This window comes from Rhopalosiphum maidis, chromosome 3, assembly GCF_003676215.2.
Source record: "Rhopalosiphum maidis isolate BTI-1 chromosome 3, ASM367621v3, whole genome shotgun sequence".
In the NCBI taxonomy this organism is placed as follows: Eukaryota; Metazoa; Arthropoda; class Insecta; order Hemiptera; family Aphididae; genus Rhopalosiphum; species Rhopalosiphum maidis.
In genome coordinates this window covers 38,406,724-38,434,374 of record NC_040879.1, presented here as the reverse complement: position 1 = coordinate 38,434,374, position 27,651 = coordinate 38,406,724, and the positions used below count along the sequence as shown (strand labels likewise).

At 30.8% G+C, this 27,651-nt stretch overlaps 1 protein-coding gene across 2 annotated transcripts in view; it reads left to right on the top strand.

The window, feature by feature from the left end:
- LOC113556124 (carbonic anhydrase-related protein 10) overlaps positions 1-27,651 on the top strand; it is a 203,089-nt gene that overhangs the window by 20,253 nt on the left and 155,185 nt on the right. For both annotated transcript variants that reach the window (XM_026960891.1, XM_026960890.1), the window contains exon 2: positions 8,801-8,880. In XM_026960891.1, coding sequence (XP_026816692.1) covers positions 8,811-8,880 — 70 coding nt within the window. In that variant the 5' untranslated portion in view covers positions 8,801-8,810. The remainder of the gene's footprint in view (positions 1-8,800; positions 8,881-27,651) is intronic.

Sequence of the window (27,651 nt, the reverse complement as noted above, 5' to 3'; positions counted from 1 at the left end):
TTATTATTACGTCGTGCAAAATGTTTTGTAATTAAAAATATACTCAATTATTGTAATACTAAAATAATAATCCACCGCGAGTTGAGCACTTTTACAGATTGATATTATTTCGCGAAGCAAATCGCATAATTATCATATTATTAATACTTAACAAGCACAGCGTGTTCGAGGAAGCAGTTTTCATCTAAATTACATTCACGAGAGTCTGTATAACACACCTCGCCGAAAAATGTAAATCGAAAACCAACTATCATAACATATATGAATATATGATATAAAATATACATACATTATATACATATATATTATATTTTACAGATATATAGTAATGATTTGTTTCAAAAACTCGGTTAGTAATAACATGACATGATAGGTACAGAAATTATTAAATACGAACAGACGTAGAGAACAACTGTCTGTGTGTGTATTTTCTTTTATCAATAATAACAATAATATTGTAGCTGTTCTAGATTAACTATGTTACCGGAAACAATAGCACTTCCCAGAACAGATACATCCGATTCGTACAATATCGCAGGTATAGCAATCTGAAAACAACTATTCTGATCCGAGACGCGACTCTCGAACGTAAGTTTATCAGCACGAGTGTATACGCTATAGAAACGATGTTGTATAGACAATCATTTTAGAGTAATAATAATTAGATATCAATAATTTTACACAGAGTTCATATTTGTATATTTAATCGCGATATATTACTACTCCCCAGCGTCTACAACCATAATAAGTCTATAAGTATAATTTTGTTTTTATTTTTAAGTATACAATAATAATATACTTTCGTGATCTTTTGGTGTTAAAGTCATTTAAAATATGTACATGTTCCTGAGGGGTCGATTGTATTTCAAGCATTTCGGCAAGTCCGAATATTTAATAATGCGTATAGTATAATTTAATGTCTTAAAAGGCGGTGGATTTTGAAACGATTAAAAATAGGACTTTTTCTTAAAAAAAAAAAAATCAAAAGAATTCAAAGATTAGTTTCCGCGACGACCGATGGTGGCGTTGGATTAACTTTAAAAAATACATTTTTGTCGATTATGTGCCATTTAAACAACGATTATAGTAAATGACCGGTTACGTGAAAAATTGATTAATATTATCATTCTATCAAATTTAATGGACCAGTCATATGGCCACTAAATAATGTTTAAAGAATCATTAGCTCTCTATTGATGCGTTGAATGTTTATAGTTATTGTTTTTGCAACCCGTCACAGTACTGACAGGTGCCGTATATTTTATAATTATTTATTTTTTCCAGTATGAAATTGAATAATACAGATAGCCTTATTATACAATACCTATATTAACTATTTTCCATGGTTGAGAGTTAAGATTCGAGATTTCACCTTTACTTCTAAACTGCAATCAACTATATCTGTGGTTTTGCAGTTTTAATTTTAATTTTATTCCATTTTTAAATGTTTGCACAGCGCAAGTGCATAGAATTATTTACATTTTTTTTTTATCCGGTAAACGACAACAATCAGTGATTTGTAATTATTCAAAAACCATTAGCTACATAATACACTCCCGTGAATTCACCATAAACGCTCTTTCGCTAATTACGCGTTCCGCCGTATTAATATTCGTTGTATTATTGATGTTTAAACAACACATTTCTTTCATATTCCCAGTAAAGCAAGTCGGTTTTGTGGTTTTATGATGTGGTTTTATTTTCCAAGAACACACTGTTTCTGTTCAATATTATGTTAAATGAGTGTCTTCTTAAATTATAATAAATTTTATGTAAAATGTAAACTGTAACACTTACAGTAATATATATTTCAGTGCATTTTGTACGTTTCATTCGCAAGCAAAGTTATACACAGCCAATCTCGGCCTATAGGTAAATACCACAGTACATAATGTATACATATTATACGTAATATATTATGTATAGCGTATATATATATGCGACGAGTTGTATTGTTATTATTATTATTATAACCGCGAGCGGCGCGCACCCGCGGGTCGCGGAGCGAACGTAAAAGGCACACAGCGCGCGCGTCGTGTACTTTTACGACGGGCTGAATCCGTCGGATAAACGGCAGAGAGTCGTGTGCAGTTAATGCAAAAGTTAAAAGGCCACATCAATCAATTAGGAACGGGCAGACCGCCGACGACCCGCCGCGCGGTCAGAGTCCGCGAACAGCCGCGGCGTCGGACGAAAACCGTGTGCCGTGTTTCGACCACGCCGTCCGATTCCCTCCCGGTGATAAATCAAAAATGTTTTGAAAATTTACGTCGTGATTATCATCGTCGTAAATACGACCGAGGGATCGCGCGACGGCGAGGATGGGTTTTTTTTTTTTAATTACTTATTTCAAATTTGTTTCACCTCGCTAAACCGCTTTTTGAGCGAAATTGTTTCTAGTTTTTGCGATGCGACGTACGGGGAACAGTTAATGGTTACCTAATGGTCGCATAAAATTTGTACGACGGGCTGGGGTGGTGGCTAGGAGGAAGGAAGTATAATTTAGTGACTGGCCGACACTCACGCGTATCGTATCGACGTCAGTTTGAAATATTAATAACCGTTTACAATAACATATACTATTATACTTACTAACCGTTGCAGTGCTACTAAGGGCAACAATAATCATTACCTATATTGCTCATATATATATATATATATATGTGTGTGTGTGTATATGGTTACCGCCGACACGCCAGTGCAAACAGTTATCCTTAAATAATTCGCGAAACGGCTTGTGACATAGTACGTTGCGTATTAAATAATTGTATAATGAATAAAGCCGAGCTGTAATCCTAGCGTGGCGCTTACTCCGTCGACGCCGTTATCACGCGCGAAGCCCTACGCGTGACGATAGCCGCGGCTGCTCAAACTGCCCGGTAAACGCAGAAAAAACCACTCCTGTTCCTTAGCTGTGACTAAGGAAACACGCACATCCTCGATTTTTGAACCATCTGGTACGCACGCCGGCACCGCGGAGTTCAGCGTCCGTCATCCCGGCGGATGTGCCGAGTGGGCAGAGGCGATGAGTGACGTGGTGTTGTGTTTATTTTTTGTTAACATATGTATATATTTAGTTCCGGCCGGTATGTGAACACTACACTTTTTATATTATTTTAATATGTAATTATAATACGTAACGAATATTATGGTTATAATACGTCTTCGAGCGTCGTCGGTGCCCCCTCGCGAGGTTTCTCATAGAAATTATTATTCTTATCATTATTATTTTTATATGTCGCTAATCTAACATATCCTATTTTTGTTTTTAGTCCGACTTTTATGCCGTTCGGCTTTCTCGGCACAAAATTAAAATTGTATATATCTCTACAAAACCAGTGTAATATTATTTCTTCCTACTTTTTTTTTTTTATCTTTACACGTAAATCCGCGATACTCCGGCTCAACAGGGCCTCGGTTCGCGGTCGGCGACCTTTTCAAACATCAAGTGTCCGCCGTTGAGGGCTACACAAATAGTGAAGCGCCCCAGGCTGGTGGTCGTAATTTGCGATCGAATGCGAGTGAATGTTTTCATGATTTCAGAACGTCGCGTATACTCGTCTCCGTTTTCCGCCCCGAAAGCCACAGAATTCGAAAACGAAACGTTTGTCTGTAAACGTCGACGTATCGAACAATATGATAATATAGTGATATACCTATACCGATTCGACGGTAGTTCACGATTCGTTTAGACATTCAAAGTCTGGATACGTGATAGGTAGGTGTGCGGCCAAGCATTATTACCGTCCCGGTCATTTGAAGACGCAGCTCATCTGCCGCGGTGCGCTGTCGCGTTTAGTGTACTTTTCACTTTTTGAGTGACATTTATTCGTTTCAATATTTGATTTCGCATCGTCTCGCATTATAACACGATTTCTAGTCGATAGTAATATAGCCGTTATTATATATTTATCGTTTTTGTGATATTCCTCGGTGCCGCCGACCCGTTCCCACTCGACTACGTAAATACGCGTTACGTCCAAACGTTAAATACCTCTACAACTGCTGCGCGACGATTCACATTTGGACTTGGAGCGCAAATATTTCATTGTGTTATTGTACTCTATCGAACGAAATCCATTGCGCACTCCGTACACTCGGAACACCACTATAATAAACGCGTGTGTACACATCGCGTATTGGTACATCAAGTCGTCACACTTTTGTTTACTGAAACCTTTCAATAGCGGACATTGCGGGCACACTCTCATATTTACCTCGAGTGTTATTATATGGTCACAAGCTGTACTTAAATATAATAAACGAGTATATGCATAATAATATGAGTGGTGCGCGCGCATTCAGTTTAATTTTACCTTTTTTGCGGTCTGTGCGTTTTACGATATTTCGTCGCGTTTTATTTTCCTAAGTATCTCGTTTGTGACAATGTCATCGTTATACGTGTATACAGGTATTATAGTGTTATTATTATTGGGGTGAAAAATAAGAACTCAGCTTATTACCGCAACCTTTATCAGATTATACGGCCCGGTATCTGGTAACCGGGGTGTTACGAAATTTCACAGAGGTGTGCATAGATTCTTCAGCGTTTTAATTGAATACTTAAAAAATAATCCAACCTCTGCGGTCCACTGTGACGGGCTTAATATTAATAAGGTACTTATAACAACGAATTTCGTTCGTACTGAAACCTATTGTTATTAAGGTATTAAGGTGTATACGTTCTTAATTTACTTAGACTATTTACTGCGGTTTCATTGAACATAATATTATTATTATATTTTAATACGTATTTTGTCCGTTCGTTATCTGTGGCGAAATATCTACGGCAGAGCGCCGTTCTTAAATCAACGCATTTTTTTCATATATAGTGTATATTTACAAGAAATACTACGAGTTAGTCACATAGTGTTCAACATTTTTTATCGTTTAACTGCACGATGCTCGTAGGTTGTTATTAAATATTAAGTATAGAAAAAGGTTAAATCAGTCAAACTCGATAATGTTCAATAAATAATAAACAAACATGTGGCCCGCGTGGGCCATGTGGCGGAGAACTAACCGGCTGGTTTCTAGAAACTAGAAAAAAATATTAAAAATCAAGAGATTAATTTCTTATGCTCGTGAACCTTATTAAATAACCAGTATTATGAGATCCCGATTGTTTAAGGTGATACAGCAATGGGTAAATCGTCACGGGACACTCTGTGTACAAGATCTTGCATGAAAGATTTTTGTATTTCCCGATCGTTAATGAAAACCTCCAAATTTGACAATCAATACAAGTGCATTTGCTACTCAAAAACGTGTTGACAGACACACAAAATACACATAATTGTAAAGCCGATACATTCGTCGTTCCGCTTAGAGTCTAATATTGGATTAATCATTTGTACTTATACGCACAAAACTGGATAATACATTTCGTTTCTGAACATAATATTTAGATAATTTAATCGGCGAACTAAATAATGTCAAGAGAGATATCCGTGATCAAACTGGTCCAAGCTGGAGGGACTTATTAAAAAAAAAAAACACAAGGTTCTATAATCTGATTTCGGCCGTAATATACTTAAGGCGTTATCAGTTATGTGTATAAACGTCATATCGTGATTATTTTATTATATTACACTGTTGTATTGTTCGCCGCTCGTGTGTGCGCACACCGTTCATAATAATAATAGTAATAGTAAAAGCAGCCCAGACGTTGCTCTGCAGCGGTGTGGTGTGGAGTAATGGCAGTGCAGTCGTAGTAGTGGTAGTTATATTATTGTTGCTTAAACGTCAAACTATACGCATGTATGATATGTTGAGATACGTCTCAAACGTTAAACCGTCTGGGGAAAAAAAAGATACACGTATCAGATTTGACTTTAAAAAATAGTGTAGAAAATAATAATAATAATAATAATAACAACGAAAACAAAACAAAAGCACGCAGTAATATCATCCGATAGCTGGCAATATGTCATAACGCCGACGTGGAGTATAAATTGTTCTTTTCAAGTGTGACGTGTATATATATATATATATATATTATTTGATCTCGATGTTTGCTTTCCTCCCTCGGTTTTCGTTACATTGCCCCCCCGGGATTTCGTTATTAGACGGTTGCAATTGCACACACACACACACACACACACTGCTAACACAACACGTACACCAGTCGTTTATGTACATATATCTAATATTATATACGTTGTAGGTACATATAATAAACACCCGTGATAGATTTATCTTGCACGTAGTTCAACACACACGAGTACATACTTACATATGTGTATTTATTGTAATTTCCAAAATTATATATTTCTTTTTGTCGTCGGTATCTACGCGTGGGCGGGTGACGGAAAGATAATATGGCGCGACTTTCGGTGGTTTCGTTTGTTTTTTTTTCATAATCTATATATATATATATATATATATAATATAAATAACATACATATTTTCGTACGTCGAAAAAACAAAAATAAATCATAATAAATGACGTTTTTCGTCGACGGTAACACGATATCATGATGTAGGTAGGTATATATAAATATCATATATGACGGTACACACACGCACACACGCACACATATATGAGACAAAGTGGATTCCACCGCTCGGTGTGTCGCGCTCCCGAAGACTTACACTGTAAACACACACGCACAAATGATATTGTACTATATAACATTATATACGTATAATAATTAAAGTGATTACTTACGATTTTGCCCGGGGAAAACTGCGTACGACCTGCGGCGTCGCTCGCACAGTAGATATATATATATAGGTACGTTGTACAATATTGTACGGTACAGTATTACACACTCCCTCATAACATCATAATAATAATAATAATAATAATAATAATATAATATACCTACCGTTTATGTACACACTCTACACACCTCGTCAACTGCTGCTGCACAGGGTCGTCTCATTCGTCGCGATGTGCGCGTGTTATTGGTATGTTACTACTACAGGTAGTACGACGCTTATGCGAAACAACAAAAAAGTGTTACTTATTATTTCCTGCTGTGCATTCCGCATTTCTTTTTTTGTATTATGTTACGTTTTCCATTGTACGATGTCTTGAGACATGTTTTATTTTTTTTTTCACCGAGGAGCCTTTTCCTCACATGCACCTCGCCGTGACACTCGGTATATAAACGGGCTTGGTATACCATATACATACGCGTAGACGGTATACATTATATCAAATATTTATCGTAAAACACGAGCACAACGATTTTCTTATCAGGTGGATAAAAATGACTTATATAACTGTGCTCCTAGGACAAGACTGCCACAACTCAAAATTTATAGTTTTGAGTAAAATCGATTTGAAGTTTGGACGTAAGATATTTTAATGAGTATTTTACTTATGCGCTTGAAATGTAACACTTAAATACTTACAACCATACTTTACAACATTAATTTTTCAAATATTTTGAAATTCACTCTTTAACCCATAAATTTAGACTTGTGGTCATTTACATTTTTTTAAGTAAATGCAAGACTGACATATATTGAAATGTGACTGTATTGCATACACGACGATTTGGCGCAAAACTGTTTATATATACAATAGAGCCATATTTCATGTTGTGGCTGCACTATCACAAATTATAAAATGCAATACTGCCACAACTCTAAATATTGCTGTTTTGCACTCAAAATATTACACGATAATTAGTTTTTATTCAGTGCAAGATCGCCACAAGTCGAAATGAGGCAGTCTTGAATTTTGACTTCAATGATAATTTTGATTAATAAAAATAAGTATACCGCCATAAAGTAAATATGGCTCTCTTGCATTGAAAATTAACTAACATCTAAATAATTCAATACCGGCACATCTCTATAGTGGCTAAATGAAAAATTATATTGAATGTGGTGTTCTTGCATTTTATAGAGCTTATTTGTCTCTATTCAACAGTGTCTCTACTCCAAATTGATGAATTTTGAGTTGTGGCAGTCTTGCTTAGGAGTGCGAATTACGTACCGCGTAGGAATAAAAAAATAAAAATAAAATATGCATACATTACCTATAATATTATATGTACGTTTTACGTTTCACTTCGTATAGAGTATTTAATTTTGTTCTTCCGAGACGTGTTACGAAAAGTTACTGCCGCGTGTACGAGTAGCACGGCGAATCGTCGTGTACGTATAATATTCCATATTAATATGATGTGTCATCCGAAGCGGAATGGTAATAATAATATTATACGGACGCAGCGACAAATTTGACGAGATTTCTGAATATTATATAAAACACCCGTAGTAATAAATTAATGTATATTTTTGGTCTGGACAATTTCTGCGATGCACCGGCTCAACTAAATCATATTATATAGGTAGATAGATATACATTATACTAGGTAGATTGGGAAAACCGTTATTTCTTTTGATCGGGTCGAAACTCAATATTATCCAACCCTTTTAGTCGTGCCCTTTGGTCTTTGAGTGAATACACATTTTTGCACGTCGGTCGCACATAATACGAGTATAGATATGGGTAAAGACCAAAAATGTCGACGAGCCATCACTAATTTCACCAATATCTCTAAACATAAAATCTGTATTCTTGTTTATGCGCGCACTTGAGCTGCATCGCGGTTACGAAATTTAGTGAAAAAACGTGTTTGCGTTTACTATAATATATTACGATGTCAATTCCGCAACAGTGATGGTGTACAGTAATGGACACACACACACATACACATACATATTTTTATATATATATATATACACTTTATAGTAATATTAATTAGACAATTCCTACACGTCACATATTTTCCACGGCATAATGAAATGATTTAATATTGTTATTGATGTGTTTTTATTTCAGATTATTTCGGATGATTTCATCTGTGGCGATGTTACCATCAATCTTGGCGGTTGGAATTTTTCTACAAACGCTCATACCAGGTAAAACTAAATTAATTAATGATACATCGCCTGTAATTGTAATTATTAAATTATCTCGTGGGTGAAAAAACTCAAAATCACGTATAATATTACGGTGCGGATTAAACGACGAGAGACCATACAAAGTAACTTTATCGTATTGGCACAACTTAAATAAAAACGAATTTAATAAGCTCGCGTTTTATTTAGACGAGTAACCATAAATGATGTCATTAAAATCAGTCGCGAACGTTCTGGGTTTATTCGATATTATTTGTTTTCAATGATGTGTAAATAAAATGTCTATAATTTATGTGCGAACATTGCGTTAAATCTGAAAATTCATTCACATTTGCAGTCACTCTAATCCGTTTTCCGAATCCCTCACGATTTTCAGTATTGTCACGTACGAAAAATCCTTTCCGCGTTATTACCCCGTTCAAACAATAACACGTTTAATCGTTTGAACTATCCGTGATTATGCCGTATTCTTGTCGCCGCGGTGAAAACTATTATATGCTAATAATGTACCTACCACAGACTAAACGAATCGCATTATTGGTGCACTTCACCATACAACCCGCTGTAGTAAGTATTTACATTACAATATTTGATGATTTAAATCGTTTTAATCGATGTACAATATTATGTTACCCCACTCATAGGCTGTATAACGATTTCACGCCATTTAAAACCGAAGTTCACTGTGTTTTCATTAAACGCCTACACGGATTATGTACTATTCAATTGTAATTATGGGTACTGTGAGTTATTAGGAATTGCTAAATTGTTATTCCCCGTGTTGTAGTTTGAATTGGGTGATTGCAACGGTGCTTGATGGAAACTCCTTATGAAATGCACGGAAATGACCGCCTCGAATATCGACAATATACTTAATAGTACCTAATTAATTATTACGTATACTAACCATTATGTTATCGCATTAATAAGATATTCAAATGTCCGATGAAAATATAAATTCATAGTTAAATAACTTGTAAAACTTATAAATAAATAAAATTAATAAGTTGTAGTTTTCTTTTAAAAATTTAATCTTTTAGCTACTTCTATAATTTATCTAATAATATACTTCAGAAAAGACCTGATTTCAATTAAGGTAAGGTAGTCCTTAGCTCAATTATTATATTTCGAACTAAATATGAATATATAAAAATTGCGTAATTTATCTAAAAAAAAAAACAAAAATAAATAAAAACGATACAGTATTATATTTTTTAAATTTTCATATTTTAAAACGTCGAAAAAATAAAATAAATGCATAATATTTTTGCAATTATATTTTTTTATATTTAGTATCTATCTTTATATTTATATAGTTTTTGATAGCATAAATGCATATCCTTTGTTATTATCAGATATAAAACAATAATAGTGTATCCTAAATTGAAAATTAACTTCAAGTATTTCAAATTGTACATTTTATTTAGAGTTCATCATATTTTAATTCTTATGAGTAGTAGTGGTTATATTTTTGTAATAATATTTTATTGTAATTATATCCAAATGTATAAGATTATATGAAATGCAGAGAAAAACTTCACATTTGCATAGAAAATATCAATTTAAGATTTGGAATAAAAATTCATCACACTGGTGTTATACTGATTTCACCACAAAATAACAGTAGTCATTTGATTATACAGCAACACAGTGTTGTAGGCATATCATATTATAAAAATTGAATACGTATAAGAGTATAAGACCTTCTTTAATTGTATTATATAAGTTAAATTATATCATATTGGAACGATTCACAATTATTTGGCTTACTAATTAATATGTATTCCGGAATACCGATGTAACATCATTAACTAGGTACATTTTATCAAGAAAAATAAAATGTCATCGAATAGGTAATCACTTTGCTATATACAGTTATAATTAAGTGTATCTCTTCACTGAATAAGCACTTTAGTGCGGATATGTTAAATTTGAATTGAATGATGAATCGTTGTTATCGATAAAAAATGATTCTTAATAAATATGGTCAATCTTTTTAACAACAAAAGTTCCCAAACAGTTGTTTTAATACCTAGATAACAGTATTGATATTTCTATATTAATATGCAATCGTTTTTTTTTTTTTTTTTGAATTAATAACATAATATTATTAATATTACATATTTTATCCATGTAGTAAGATAAAAATAGATATGGAGAAGAGGTTGTTAAAAATTAAATTTTAAATTAAAATAAAAGTTGGTAATATGAAATATAAAAAGTAGCCGAACCATTTTATAAAATAAAATAAATTTTTTCCCACATAAAAATTTTAGATATTGACTTTTCTTAACTAAAAATTTGTTCTAGAAACCTTCTTTAAAGTTGTTAATCAGAGCATTTTTTCTACTAGAAAAATAGTATTGGACATAAAAAAACATACATCATTGTAAGATCAATATATTATGCTAAGCTCCGCTCAGAATCTAAAAATGTCTTATAAAAATATTGACTTAAATTTCTTTTGTATTACCGGGAATCATCACGGTATTAATGACCCTTTAAGGGTTATAGGGAATATTTACATTTTCAAAAATGTCAGGAAACTTTAGATTGTAATTGGTAAAACAAAAAATATTGTTCACTTTGTTCGACCGAACAGAGCCAAGGATGGAATGCATTACTTGACACGTTAAATTATTTATTTATTTTGTTCCATTGTTTGGCCTCTTACATTTTATTAATAATTCTATAACAATGAGTCAATATAGTCAAGTAACAAATTCAAATTTCAAATACACCATAACGTAATCTGATTTTCTTTATTCTTAACTTGTAAATTATTTTATTAGTGTTATGCGAAATAATAATACACGGAACGTTATAATAATAATAATAATTTCATGGCTCAAAAATTCTAGCAAATTGTTGGTTTATCACAGAACATCCAGAGTGAGATATAAATATGTTTCACACTTCTCCGATGTCAAACATGAAATTTAATTTTGCTAGTTTTTGCATATTTACTGGTTTTATTGCTACTTTACTAATTTAGTAAGGTTTTTAGTGCTATTTTTGGGTATATCTACACATATTTTCGAAAATATAAGAAAACATTTAATTACTTAGTGTAATTTCCTAGGTAAATATATAAAATAATTTAAGTATAGGTAAACTTTTACAAATAAATTTGAAAAAAATATAATTACCTTTCTTGAAGCGGGTATAAGATTGACGAAAAGTTCTAGGATGCGATAAATCGCGACTTTGTCAAGTGAGATACTTATAGAACACATAGTTAAAGATGTAGATATCGGTGATGTCATAGATAATATGATTAGAATCACATCTCCCACGTTCAAACGTTTCTTCCAGTATCTGCATACTACCAGTTATAATACTGCCAATATTGGATGTAAGACAAGAAGTTTAATTGGAAAATCCATTTGTATCAGAATTGTTTACCTTCAAATTGAGGTCGTCTATTAAAAATATAATTTCGTATTTTTCAAAATTTTCAGAATACTAGAGATAATAAATTCTTCAAATTTTTCTTCATAATTCTTAATAACTCCAATAATGTCTTAATTATTGATTCACTTTAAGATGAAGACCTATAAGTTATTTATTATTTATAATATTATACTATAATATAGTATTAGTTTTTGATATAATATTCGTGAGTTTAATGTATTTTTAAAAATTAAGTATATATTTTAAACGATATTTGAATGTTAAATATTAAACATTTTAAAATTCTTCGTTTACATAATATTGTGCAATGATTTCACTATTATCTTCTCTTTTATTTAATTGTTTTAGTCATTGGTGCTGTTGAAGATTTCGCATTTGTAGTGTTTGACGTTTTCGTTGGTTTTGTTGAAGCTGGTGAGGATTTCTTTGGTGTTGTTTTTGATGTTATTTTTGGGTCTGTTAATTTTGTCGATGCCGATGAGGATTCTTTTGGTTTGGTTTTTGACTTGTCAATTTTGATGTAATCTATTGGTCTTGGAATTCTTTTTTCTCTATAACACGTTTTAGTGGAACGACCCAAAATGAATCCACCTATCACGCCTGCAAATAAGTACAATGATTTAGTATTGGGCATAATATTATGTTTTTGTTCATTGCATCACATTAATATTATTCAATACAAATTAAGTTAACAATGTAAGTATCGTGTTATATACACGTTCTATTTATTTATTTTTTGTTTATTGCTAAACAATGTTATACAAAATGTGCATCATTAGTAGTTGGCCAACATAATACTATTTTGTTTTCCTCGATTAATATTTAAAATAAAATATTGAAATATCAAAATCGCTTAATATAGACTAATGATTTAACTTCAAGACAATCTGTTCAAAAAACGAATCTGACGAAAATTGTATGGGTTGATATCACGTTAACGATTGAGTCATGTAACCAGCTACAATATACTGCAAGAGTATAATATATAAAATAATAAAAATCAATACTTCAGTGATTTTCAAAACTATTTAATAAATTAAGTACATCATATTTAATAATAAAAAAGTTGCGACATTATTTTTTAATTATCTAGAAACGTAATCAAGTTAGAATAATTTATATAAATAGTACATTATATATGAATCTGATCACATTTTCTTTGAGAATAGTATAAATATATTTTTTGTTTGTGGTTTTTGTTATAAAAGTTCTGTAAAAAGTGTCTGTGTAGACCGGTGTTGATTTGAGTTAGTCTGCCAAACAAACTTCCCTTCATGCCACTTTTATATTATGTTCTCATAAGTTTTACACAGCCGACGTAGAATCGTGGTTTTTATAAGATTTTACCAGTACATATCATTAGTGTTCCGATAACAACCCATTGTTTATCACCCATGTGTGGTTATGTTGTCTTTCACCGGTGAGACGTCACAAGTAGGTCACATTACGCGGATTCCAAATATACGTAGATACGTCGATGCTCGCCCACAGCTTGAGTGTTAAAGTGCTAAAATGGTTGAAAAAAAAACAACAGTTTGAATATCGCATTGGTAAGCTCCCTATGTTTTGCTATGCAGTTAAATCTACTTATTTTAACTCTTGCATCATAAATATGAATAAAACATACTAACAGTCGTGACTGCAAGTTCAGGTTACTTGTGGTACTAATAGAATAAAATGTATTTTAAAATCATCCTTAAGGTACTACCAGTTAACAAAATTCTCCCTCTAATCAAATTATGACTTAATTGCAGTCATTAAAATGTTGTGTTATAATCAGTGTTTGGAAGATGTAGCACTAAAAATATTACTTTTTAGTTCTTAAAATTTTAAAATATGTGCTATAAATAGCACAAAAAATCATAAAAGTATACTTTTAACTTGAAAAAATTATAAAATTATAAGAAAAAAATTAAATGTAATATTACAAATTATTGGACTCATAGACGTACATGGACTGTTTGAAATAAACTCTAAAAATTAACAAAATAGTAATACAACTACTAAATATACAAAAATAGCAAAATTAAATTGCGTTTATGACATCGGAGAAGTGTGAAACATGTTTATATCTCTGTCTTTGGATGTTCTAGTATGAACCAAGAAAAATATGAATTTGCTAGGACTTTCGAGTCCTGGTTACAAGTCATCATTTTAAAATCATTCAATAATTAAGCCGTTATTGGAGTTATTAGGACAAATTTTAAGAATTTATTATCTCTAGTATTCTGAAAATTTTGAAAAATACGAAATTATATTTTTAATTAGACGACCTTAATAAATTTGAAGGTAAATAATTCTGATACAAATGGATTTTCTAATTAAACTTCTTGTCTTACAACCGATATTGGCAGTATAAAGCAAAGTGAACTTTAAAATTAATTTTAAAGCTATTTATACTTTTTAAATTAAAAATGTATGTATTTTTTGTTTTGGATGTTTGGTATGCTTTTGTAACACTAGTGTGTAAACTGTAAGTATTGATATTTACGATATTAATTTTCACAATTTAACACTTAATATTTTATCATTATTTTCTTATTATTTTCAACAATTTACTAATACTTTTCAAATAAAATAATTACAGCTAAAACAATCATTATATGATTACGAATAAATTGACAAGAATTTTTTTTTCAATTTTCTATTTATTAAAATTTATACTTTATTGCTATTCAATTATATTTAATCGCCTTACCATAGCTAAATATCCGAAATAAGAGCCAACGTACATTAAAAATATCTTAGAAGTTTTCTATGTCACACTTTAACAGTATTAACAATGAGGATTATTGTTTCTTACACTGATCATAATTTGTTAACATTTAAAAGTTTTTATGACTACCTGAAAGTTGATACTTTGAGACGATATATTTGCATAATTGCTTTTAAAAATAAATTCGATTATTTTAGTAAATATAAGTAATTTAAAGATAATTCACTATGTGAATTCAAGAAATCGATAACGGAAAAATAGTCACAATAAGTGACATCCTGTCGATCGCGTTGATAATATTAGTAACTAGCTGATCCTACAAGGAGTTGCATGCGATAAATTAAATAGTACCAGTGGATTTCCCCTGTCTTAAACTCTGTTTAATATAAAATATACATACATTTAATACAATAATCTGGACAGTGTTATAGACAAATATTATATAATTGTCTAAAATTATATACAATTATTATAACTATTTTATTTTTTGTAATCAATGGCAACCTTATAAACAAATAAAAATATTCGTTTTTCGTGAGTCAATAAACGCCTTACAGACTATTTTTTAAAATCCAAAATTTAAAAAAAATTTGTTTACAACATATTTTACAATTCCGCGTAATGCAAACAAGTCTTGAACCGTAAACCGAATCGATATCGAAAACTTATCGCGTCATATTATTGGTACATATTGTACACGGTATACGCGCACAGCTTGCTCAACACGAATCGTATTGGCGTACTGGCGATGAAATAATAAGAGGCGCGCGACTGTCGACGACTAAAAAAATATTTGGACTATCGAATTGTTCGCGTTTGCTGACGAACGATGGTATCTATCCGTGTAGGTATTCGCGATAAATAGGTGTTATTATTTCTCGCAAGGCCGAGTTCTAAAACGTATATTTTGTATAGAGTTTGGCTTCAAAACTCGGGTTACCCGACTCAATGATGGTATTATGTTATATTATTATAATTCGTGTTGTATTACAGCCACCCCGCAGACTATTCTGCGTGTTACGATAACAAACGGCATAGCTTTTTTTTTAATTTTTTTTTTTTTTTTAACAATATCGTTAACCACGTTTTGACTGTAAATCAGTTTTTATTCGTGTACCTACTATACAAAACTGTATATATATATTTTATAGTATCTGTCAAAATAAAAACGAAACTTTTAACAGGTGTTGCTCGTTAATGACTTATTATTGTTAATGCGAAATATATATATAAAAAAAATAAAACTTTATAAATTAAAATAAAAAAATAATAACAGTAATGAATGAATAACAAAAATTCTGCGCGAGTTTTTGTGCACGCTTTCATATTGTAATAACAATATTTATACGACTTAATATACGTATTTTATAATAATTATTAAGGGCGATGAAAATTAAAGAAATTTGTTAGTTGATAAAATGACAATTAATGTAATTTTTATCAAATCACAATGGTAATTTTCACACCATAAAAAGTTATTGTGTAAATGATCTATAATATTCACAATGTTCATTTACTCTAAAATTTATTTAAGTACAATTTTTTTTCACATTTATTATTCATATAACACTAAAGAACATCCATTTTTTTTTTTTACTAAAAATTATTATTATGGGCAGGTGTTTTTAAATTTTAAATAAAAAAAAAAATCAAATGATTTCTTACTAAGTTTTCAAGTTATGGAACTTCATGTTATCAAAGTTAAAAAAAATTAATTAATTAAAGGTAGCTAACATATTTTGTGAATCTTCCTAGTATAGAATGTAAATATATAAAAACTAAAATACGTTAAATAATTATTATTATTATTTTATTTTTATTAAAATCATTCATTCTCAAAAAATCATATTAAAGCTACGGATTAATTATGTGTTGCTATTTTTTTTCTATTTACAACATTTACTATGTCACGTGCATGAAAATCATTGACTGTTTGAAAAAGTAATTTAAGATCTTAGTTCCACGATATCTAATCCAAGGGTATTGTCTAAAACTTTTAAACTAAAATCTAAATTATTCAAAATAAATTGTGAAACATTTTTAGTTTACACGACTGGTTTAATGTGGAATTTAATTTAATACTATACAATCTATAATCTTACTATCTTAAAGCCAATTTAAAAACATTAGGTAAAATTAATAAATTCCTTATAAAGTACAAATATAATTCTGTGTAAACTAATTTTTTCCCCGAAAAACCGCCGATAATAATTTAATCAACCAATGTGATTGACAAAATATATTGTTTTTGTAAGAAAAACATTTTTTTTAACGAGATCGTTTTGTTAAAAAAAAAAAATAAGTGTCTCAACTTAAAAGTTAAAACATTTTATATTTAAATATACATGGGACTCAGATTCCAGTCGTGTGAATGTGTGATGCATTTTATCTTCCATAATGGTATTTAAATTAAAAATTATTTGCGTCCAGAGTTTAGAATATTGTTATTCGTCGTCCGTAATTTATAGTTTTTAACAATAAAATTAATGTAATATAAATTTCACGACACGCAGTACATAATACAATTTGTGTCCCGAAAACTTTGCTTCTTTTCTTCTCAATCAATAAAGCTTCGTTTATATTCGTCATTAGGTATTACTTATTACGCGTATCACTGAAGAAGTGTTACAGTAAAAACTATATTTATCCTACAAATACAAATTTTATCGATTTACTGGGACTTGTATCAGATGAACTAACGCGATATCTATTATTAAAATGTATACATAGTACTTATACTTTAGAACTCTCCTATAATTATACAGTATTTATTTGAGTAGGTATTCGTGGTAAACAATAATAATTGAAAATCATTTTTATAAGCACGCATATATTGCTATTTTCGTGACTCGATACGCTTTAATCGATTTTTTTTTAAAAATGTTTTTTGAGTATCGAGTTGATGTCATACAGACAATTACGACAAATCAATCCTAAGAATGAAGTGCCGAAAATTCATTTTTTAGTTAACTGTTTTACAGCTAAAATGTCTCGCTTTTTGAAGTCGATTACATTGCTAATCTCACATTATACTGTTTGAGATACCGTGTATGTAATGTTTCTAGTATATGTAGCTCATCTACAATAAAAGTAGTTTATTTTCTACTAACTTTTTACTAGTAAAAACGTATTTACAGATAGAAGGTTTTATACAGTCGAGTATTTTATTCTTCGTGGATGAAAAGGTTCTATATTAAAAATTATTTATGCATTGGCAGATACAAATATGCCCTAAATAAAAACTGAACTAGGTACTTAAATATCTCGGTCCTTATGTTGGTATCTCTAGTAAATTGACAGAATATTTGAGCGCGCTTTCTATAACTATTTTTTATTTATTCACTTTATACATAAAAAGGTTCCCATATCTCAAATCATGCACTTTCAAAAATTAAACAATAATTATTGTCGATTATTTACTTTTACGTTATTATTTTGTTTTTTAATAGAACTCCCATAGAATTTCATCAAAAAAAAACAAAAACCTCATCAAGAGTCGTACGATTTTAAACTCTAAAACTCGTTCTCCGGATAGTTTCGAAACCGACACAAAGAATCTTTTCGTTCTCGACTAGCCGTCAGCTAGGCGACCATCAACTTAGGAGTATCGCGCGCATAACGGATAGTACACGAGCGTTCCGAGTGCGTAATAATAATTATAATATTGTTATTCTATCCGTAGTCGCGTTAAGGCGAAATCCCGATTAAATCACCGACGTAGAGTATTATACTTACACAGTAGGGTCAGCCAAAACGAAACTAGTCGGTCGGGGAGACGAGATTTTCCCCGTTAGCGCGATTACCGTGGACGCTGTACGCCGTCGTACAACAATAATATCATAATATATTATACTGTGTGACGGAGTGTATAAATTATTGTTATCGCGCATTTCACGCTTATTTTGAATGCCGGCGAATCGTTGTACAATGTAAATGTACATACATGTAATATTGTACACGCGCGTTTCGATGTGATGATATTATTATTGTGATATTGTCACCGTTACAACAACAGAACGCAACAACGTCGATGACGCTGGTCCGGCGAAGCGTTAAAATGTCATAATACAACGGCGTTGGTTCGCGTGTGTTATTTTTAACGCACCTACAGCGAATCCCATGGCCAAATGTTTTGATAGGTAATGTTTATATTATACAGTATATTATCATACGCGCGCGCGTTTCGCAGTCATATTATTATAATCCGTATAAATAAGTTTATTCGATTTCGCGGACGATTCGATTAATATATTTCGGTGCCCGAGAAACATTTTCCCGGGGCCGGGCAAATCAAGTCCCAAAATGTTTGGTTCAACGTCAGTACAGATTTGGAAGATATTATTATAGTTGCTATTGTGATTCAAATATATAATTAGTCTTTTAAATATTATCCTTAGTATAAAAATTCAATTATTTTCAAATTATTTTGAATTGGGTATATTGGAATTTTCAAAAAAAAAAAAATATACCCATTGAAAAAAGATAGTTATCATATGAAATATAGATGTTAATAACACTCAGACACTTCCTTAAGTATTATAGCGAGTTTGAACAATTTGAAAACTTGTTCGTTATGTATATTTAAAAATTCTAAATATCAACATTTATTTATTTATTTTTTACATTTCCGTTGAAGTAGGAAGGTAGGTATACATCTACATTAGAATTTTAAACTTACAAAATATGTAGTTCGTACAGCAAAAAATATTAAAATTTATTATTTCGGGACCAAATATTAATATGTTCTTACAATGTTAATATGTTTAATACACCGCACGCACTTAGTTAATTTACTGAAATGTACGTATTTCTTTCCGTCTTTTTAATTACGGGCTAACAACTATAGAGCTATTCATATAGTGATATCATAAAAAAAAAAAATTGGTAACATTTATTAAGTTTTAGAGACTTAGAATTCTAGCTCCGCGAAATTATTTTTATACCCATATGTACGCGCGCAGTGTGGGTGTTTAATTTTCTCGCACGTGTTTTTCGAGACTACCGTTTTTTCCGCGGAATTTTCATTATCTCGCCAAACTTTTCCCACAGGGTTCACATTATATATTATATATCTGTGTATGTATGAATGGGGCACGGTCCCCGACGTGTGTTTCTGTACACAACATGCGCGGTGTATACACCCTGTGCGCATTATAGGTGGCTGGAGGCACGTAAACACGAAATTTTTCCTGAAAATTTATCATCGCCTAATGCGAAAACGTCAGGCCAAAAAACGTTTCCAGTAGACTATGTACATTTATATATATATATATATGTATGTATAGGTACTATATATTTATATAATGTACATTACCGCTTTGCTGTCTGTTGCCAACGATCCACGGTCAAAGCCGTGTATTGAACGCACACGACATCCCGGATCGAATGTGTCGATAATAAATAAATAAAACTTTGAACTGATGCCGATACTTTAAGATAATAAATAACCATCGAATGTATTTCTCGCTAACTAATATTTACCGAGCCTCTATATATTATATTAGAAACAGATATATATATGTATTTCTACTGTGATCGATTTTATTTTTTTTTACACATTATAAAATTGGTGGACATCGGACGGAGTGCAGAACCTATTCTCTTAAAAGCGATTGGAAAAGTAATTTTAATGTGTCATATTAAAGATTTTCGTCTATACAGAATAGTAGGTAGTAAACTGATAAATATGTCGATTTATAGTGAAAATAATAAATTTTAATTTAAATCAATATTTTGTTTAAAATATTACTTATTTTCTCTAATGAAAAGTGAGAAACCCGTGACTCGTGGTCATTCGCTTAAGCACATAAGTACTTTAAAATACGTAACACCAATAATCAACACGGTAATACGTGTTTGAACATTTTGGCTATAAAATATAACAATTGGTTTTACATTAGATATTTAAATCGATTATTATTGATTATTTCTTAATTTCTTAAAATAGTTTCCAAATTATTGTGACTAGGAAATGAAATAAAACAAAATAATATGGACTTAAGTATATAGAAATATTTTTATGAAATTGTATTGATGTTTCTTTGAAGAAAAGCGATAATTTTTTTTAATTTCTTAAAATTGTTACCCTGCAATTTCATCTTATAATTGTATTAAACTCCACTTATGCGTTAGAAAGAAACAACAGTTTTTTGAGATTATTACTTTATCTTTTGTTTTATAATAATACATTATTGTATATCAACAGTATTCATATATTTATCAAATCGTATGCATGTTATTATCACATACAAATATATACCTGGCAATGCACGGCATAATAATGTAAATCGTATTAAAACTTAATCTTATAACGACTTCCCTAAGACGATGTCCCTAATGTACGACTACGTGAGTATAATATTGTAATCACATGTAAAACGTCGTTGACTTAATAGAACGACATGTAATTTTTAAATTTCAAATCAACAACACGAGAACTGGATCCAATGGCCACGGTTTCGTCGACCTTTCGCGCTCACCTTTCTAACAGTTGTTACTGTGGACGAACCTAAATTGACATATTATTAATATTATATGATTTACTCTGCTGCAGTCTTGTTTAAACTGATATAAAAATTATTTGTTGTTGTCATATTATAATAATATATCTGTGCTCAAGACACTTCCGATATATATAATATTACGTTCCCGTACACGCGTATATGATTTGTAAGGGATGATCTGTTTATTTGAGTTATAATAAACTTAAGCGATGGGTCATCAAGTAACAGCGCTATAGCAGGAACACGGTATAGTCATACGGTATAGGGAATCCTGTAAATAAGTATCAGTCGATTATTGGTATTACGATCGACAAGGTTCTTGTTCGCACTTGGTATGTATACCTATACATAATATAGCTAAAGACGGGCACTTGTAGTACTAGTTAAAAGTTTATTATTTTTATTTTTAGATAGGTAACGTCATATTATAGGTAAAGTTTCTATTATAGTTAAAAACGATTACTAGTTTACCTTACAAAATGATTTTTTTTTTTTTAAATAAAATAATATTTAATTTATTTTTCGCAATTCAAATGTACAACAAAATACAATGTCCTTATTTTTGTAGCTTATATACACTTAACAATTACTTGACTAATTTTGACCAAAGTTTAGATAGATTGTTTTCAGAGATATCAGAAAAGTTCAGAGAATAGTTTGAACCAAGTAAAATATAGTAAATACGATGATATTTGGTTGAAATAGTTAACAAAGCGAGGTTTACCGATGCCGATCTTTCCGTGAACTGAGGTACAGTCAAACCGAAATTCACCGATAAAGCGCCGCATTTCGAGTTCGTCCATTTTTCCTCGGTTAAAGTCATGATATACTGCTAGTTGAAAACACAAATAGGCACGAATATTCTTTATTTGTTCTGCGAAATGGTAATTAAAAAATTAGATAAATCTGTTAATAATAATTAGTTGATATTTTTTCCATACTCACTTTAAAGTAAGTATTTAATTTATTAACTATTTTAACTGTTGAATTAACATTATCCGAGTTAATTATTTTCATCAAATCGACAAACTTTTAATACATTGTTGTCCGTGTCCTATCCATGACTTTATTAAATACGTATGGCACACCCACGTCTACTGTCCATACAAACTTACAACTCGGCATACAACATATAATGTCTTATATAGTATAATATACTAACATTCATAGTTGCGACTTTGTAGTCGAAGTGAATAAGGCAGTGAACTTCGTACATTTAGAATAAATACATTTTTATTAATAAACGTCTGATGACTTGAAGTTTTCCATTTGTAAAACAAAAGTTCTTAATACATATTTTTATTTTTGAACAAGACTTATTATTTCAGATATAAAAAAAAAAAATGGTCTTTTTAGTCAAAGTTTGAAAAACGTTCATCAGCTAAAGTAAATTACGGAGATGATCTCACGATACGTTTATCATAATATAATATGATATAATATGAGTATAAGGTCGCTGTGGGTATATAATAATAATGATATGTCCTCCACCACTCAATTTCATAACACAATGTGTTCGTATCGCAAACGTTATTGCGTATTAGGGACTGGCACAGTAGTTGAATCGTTTATTCCTTGTATTTATTTGAAAAAATCTCATTTCTTTCCTTTCCACCGATCCCCTTGAATTGAACATCGCAGGCCGCTTGTATGACATAATTTCCTCCAAACTATTATATATTATATAATGCAATACAGAGATTGATGGACGGTATAATATGAGTTTCGTAAAAGTTTTCCTCTTCTGACAATTCGACAAACCATCATTACATCGTGTATTAATATAATATATTATGTAATAATATACGTATTATTGTTGAGGAATAAATATTTCATTCTTATTATTTGTACGGGGTACTATTTTCGACCGTATCGATTGCAGATAACCTATAGCAATTCTAGTCGATGAAATATTGAGTTTTTTTTAACAAATGGGTCGATTACATTTTAATAACTAATAGCAACGACGGACTCATTAACTAATTTTTTCAAAGTTTTTTTTATTTTACTAGATATAAAGACTCCGTTGTGAAAACTTAGCTGTATCCAGTTACAATACATTCCTTGATTTAATTATTTAGTTGACACCAACATCTAATTACTTAAACTGCCACAAGTGCGCTTGTGTATAATAATAAAGAAAGAAAATTATAATTTGACGCATTTGTAATATAAAACAATATTCTGTTATAATTTAAACAAATTGAAAGTTACACAATCACTAAGTATGTATGACTCAGGTGTGGTATTACAAAAAAAACCGAATGAACTTGTTTTTAACCGAGTTAAGTTCGCGTTAGTTTTAAACTTTTACAGTTAACTATTATATATATTTTTACGTATTGATTTATTACCTAACATGGTTGACGTTGATTTATCTCAACTACATTTCAAGTCAATTATTAACGTAAATTCACCAATTTTTTTTTAAATTTTTATAATAGTATTAAATTGGTATTACGGTGACGCTTGATCGATTAACTAATAAAAAATCGATATCGATATAATGCCATTATACTATTGCGTTGAACACCAATTGATAATATTACGCATTGATATATATTATACATAATATTAAATTATTTACTGGCGGAACGCATTATTTTATTTCACATTTGTGCGACATGGCCGCGACATGCACGCGCATAAGTCGATAACGCCGTCCATAATATTATATATTATGCGAATGCGTTTACTTTAATATTTTGTTTCGGCGTTCAGCAATATCCCCATAGTCGACTGTCACGGCTATACCCAAGGGTAACGACGGCCCACGTTTTAGCGCGGAAAAAACGCTATTCCTCTTTAAGAGGCGCTCAGTGGCGATACTAACTTTTGAATTTCAAATGGAAACCACTATTTTTGACTGCGGTTTATAACTCGTGCTCGTGTTTATGAATCTCTTGGGATTATCGCAATCATATTTTGAACGAGTGACTCTCGAGCTATTTCCGTTTAAAGTTTTTGAAGTGGGGCGGAAATGACACGGAAAGATAAAGGAATGTTTCTTCTTTGCACCGTCTTTCCGCCTACAAGAAATCAACACTTAAAGAGCGCGCGCGCGCTGCATTGTTGGAAAATGACGTGTTCTTGTCGATTACCAATATAGTTTGTACATCTTTTCGAACAAACTATTTCACTAGTTCGTGTATTATTAACAATAAGCGTTGTTAATGAATTTTCGTGTCAATTATCTATGACAATTTTTCTAAAAAAAAAAAAAAGCATTTAAGAAAATAAATTTTGACTTACCATCAATATAAACTATGTTTAATGATGTGATAGTATAAGTATTTAAAAGTCTAAACATTTAAGGACGTGTTTATTCAAACGAGAATAACATTATAGTCAACAATTAGTTGCTTTAAAATAAATGATATTTACCTAAATAATTGTTTATGTACATTTTTACGAGTACCTACAACGGCTATACATATTTATAGACATTTTTAAAGTGCTATAACAAAAAAGTTTTATAATGATTTTTTTCTCGAAATACTATTAAGGACACTAAGAGTTTTTCAAAGTTTCTTGCAATATATATATATATATATATACGCATGCATGCGTGTGGTGTTCGATTGAAAATAGGATGTATGTTGTACTTTGGTTATGTCAAAAGTCCAAAAGTCTCATTATTTTTTGAGAAAACCACAGAAACTGCAAAAACGACTGCTCTAAATTGTTATTAGAACGATTTGAAAGTCACTTCTAAATACAATATGACAACTTTTACACGCAGCAAACTCTGGCAAGAGATTCAGCTGATGAGTGCCACTTTTCATAATTGGAATTTTATTTTTTATCAATAAAGGTCAACTATATATATATATATATATATATATATAATATATTTTAATACTTATAATTTTAGTTTTATCGATCGAACGCAGCAACTAAAACCTAAGACTTGTCGAAATCATTAAATATTATAAATATATTAATATAATCTTGAATTTGAGATGTGATACTGTATTTAGATAAATTGAGGATAAGTCTTTAATTTAATTTTTTGACACATTTTATTAAAATAATATTGTGATAAATATATAGGTATGCAATATGTATATTATATAAAAGCCATAGAGTGTGATATAATAATTCAAGTAATAGTTTCCATGTTATACATAATATAACGTTAATAATTAAAAAACAACTAATAATATATCTATATATATATATATATATTGTATATATTAATAAATTAAGTTTTTGAAAGTTTTAATAACGAAATTATAATAAAATTATTTATAAAAAAAGTGAATGGTAGATACTTATATAAGTTATACTGTATTTTACTTTTATACACAAAGCTACTTAACTCAAATATTTTATTGTAAACGATATTTTCAGTTAAATTAACAAGAAAAACTGGTGAACCGCACTGATAATACCCAACTGAGATATTGGTTTACATTCGATTAATATTCAAGTCGAAGAAATATATTAATACGTATATTTTCAACAATAAATTAATTATTTATCATTTCATAATATTAGTGAGTGCAAGTATTTTAATATTTGATAATATTAACTTAACCAAATATGTTTTGTATTACGATGATTAAATAAATATGTACATAATATAAATAAAATAATTAAGATGACAAAAACTATATTAAATTTAAAAAAATACAAATAAAATCAACGTGACAAAATAAAATCTTTTAAAAACAATAATTATTAATATTATTGATCATGTGGTTAACTGGTTACTGGTAACAATGTTACTATGTGTTGATGTTTTTGACTTTGAAATAACTCTGTATATTTCTGTCGTACATGTTATATTATAGGTAATAACATAAAGTTAATGCTTTTAACCGTTTTTATTATAACGCTAAAGTGTATCTTTTTAGTATTTATCTAATATATGATATGATATTATGATTTATTTCGGATTATCGGAGTAGTAGTATAATTATGCTATATACAGTAAATTTGAATTTAATTTAAATATTATGATTTTGATAGTCATTTGGTTCTTTTTCAAACCAGAATTCTCCCACTCTACGAGAAGAACATAAATACTATTTACGGGGAAAGTACCTGCCATTCGAACAATATTACCCATATAACAGCAACGGAAACGGTCTCGTCGAGAAACACGGGTGACGGTTTATAATAACATTAATAACGGATCCATATAACATCGCGGTTTCCGTACATTGACCATAAATTATAATACGTCACGACACCTTATCGTCACGAGAACCGTTGTCGGGTTGATTTGAAATTAATAATTTGCCGTCGAATGGGCTGTTAGATTAGCGGACAGCACACAATAACACGACGGTCACTTACCACTACTGCAACAGTAGTATTGTTGGGGGTGTGCCGCGCAAAGGAGCAAAAATCATTCGAGATAACGTCGTCGTGATTTAGTTTCGTAAATGCATATTATTGTAGACATCGCGACGTCCGAAAGAACTGAATAAAAACCCAGTTCGCATGCCGTACGAAGAGTAGCACACAAAAAGAGACACGCAATTCCAAAAATATAACGCATTTGTTTAATTAATGATCTGCCGACCTCGCGCGTGCGTTTCGCGTCGCTCCAGGTACCTACACATTTATTTTGTTTAATGACATCCGACAATGTAGCGGTGCGAAGCGCTCAGATTTAATTTTTTTTCTCGTATGCAATTCCAATTAAAATGCCATTCATGCGGACAGGTGGTACCTAAAACACTACAATACGATAAACAATAATGCCCGCGCGCGCGTGTGTGTGTGTGCAATACTCATATTATGGAGTTATGCGGTGCAGACGAACGACTTTTCATTATGATATAATATTATGTGTATTATATGTGTATATTATATTATAATATTATAACACGCCGGAGAGCTTCGTATTTCGTTTACGCACTTGAAGAACCTCTGGTACACGTCAACTTTTGTTGCAATAATTACTGTGTGTTTTCTCTTTATTCCTTTGAGTCGTTACGACATTTCACTAGTTTTGGATTTTGATTTACACGCGGATTTCTTATTCATGATCAATAATACCCATAAATATTTTATTTTAAACACGCTCGTCTGACCGGTTATACGTTTTATCTACGAGTAATAATGATACACTATCAATATTTTGTCATTGTTGCTTAACCATACACACACCCGATACAAATTATA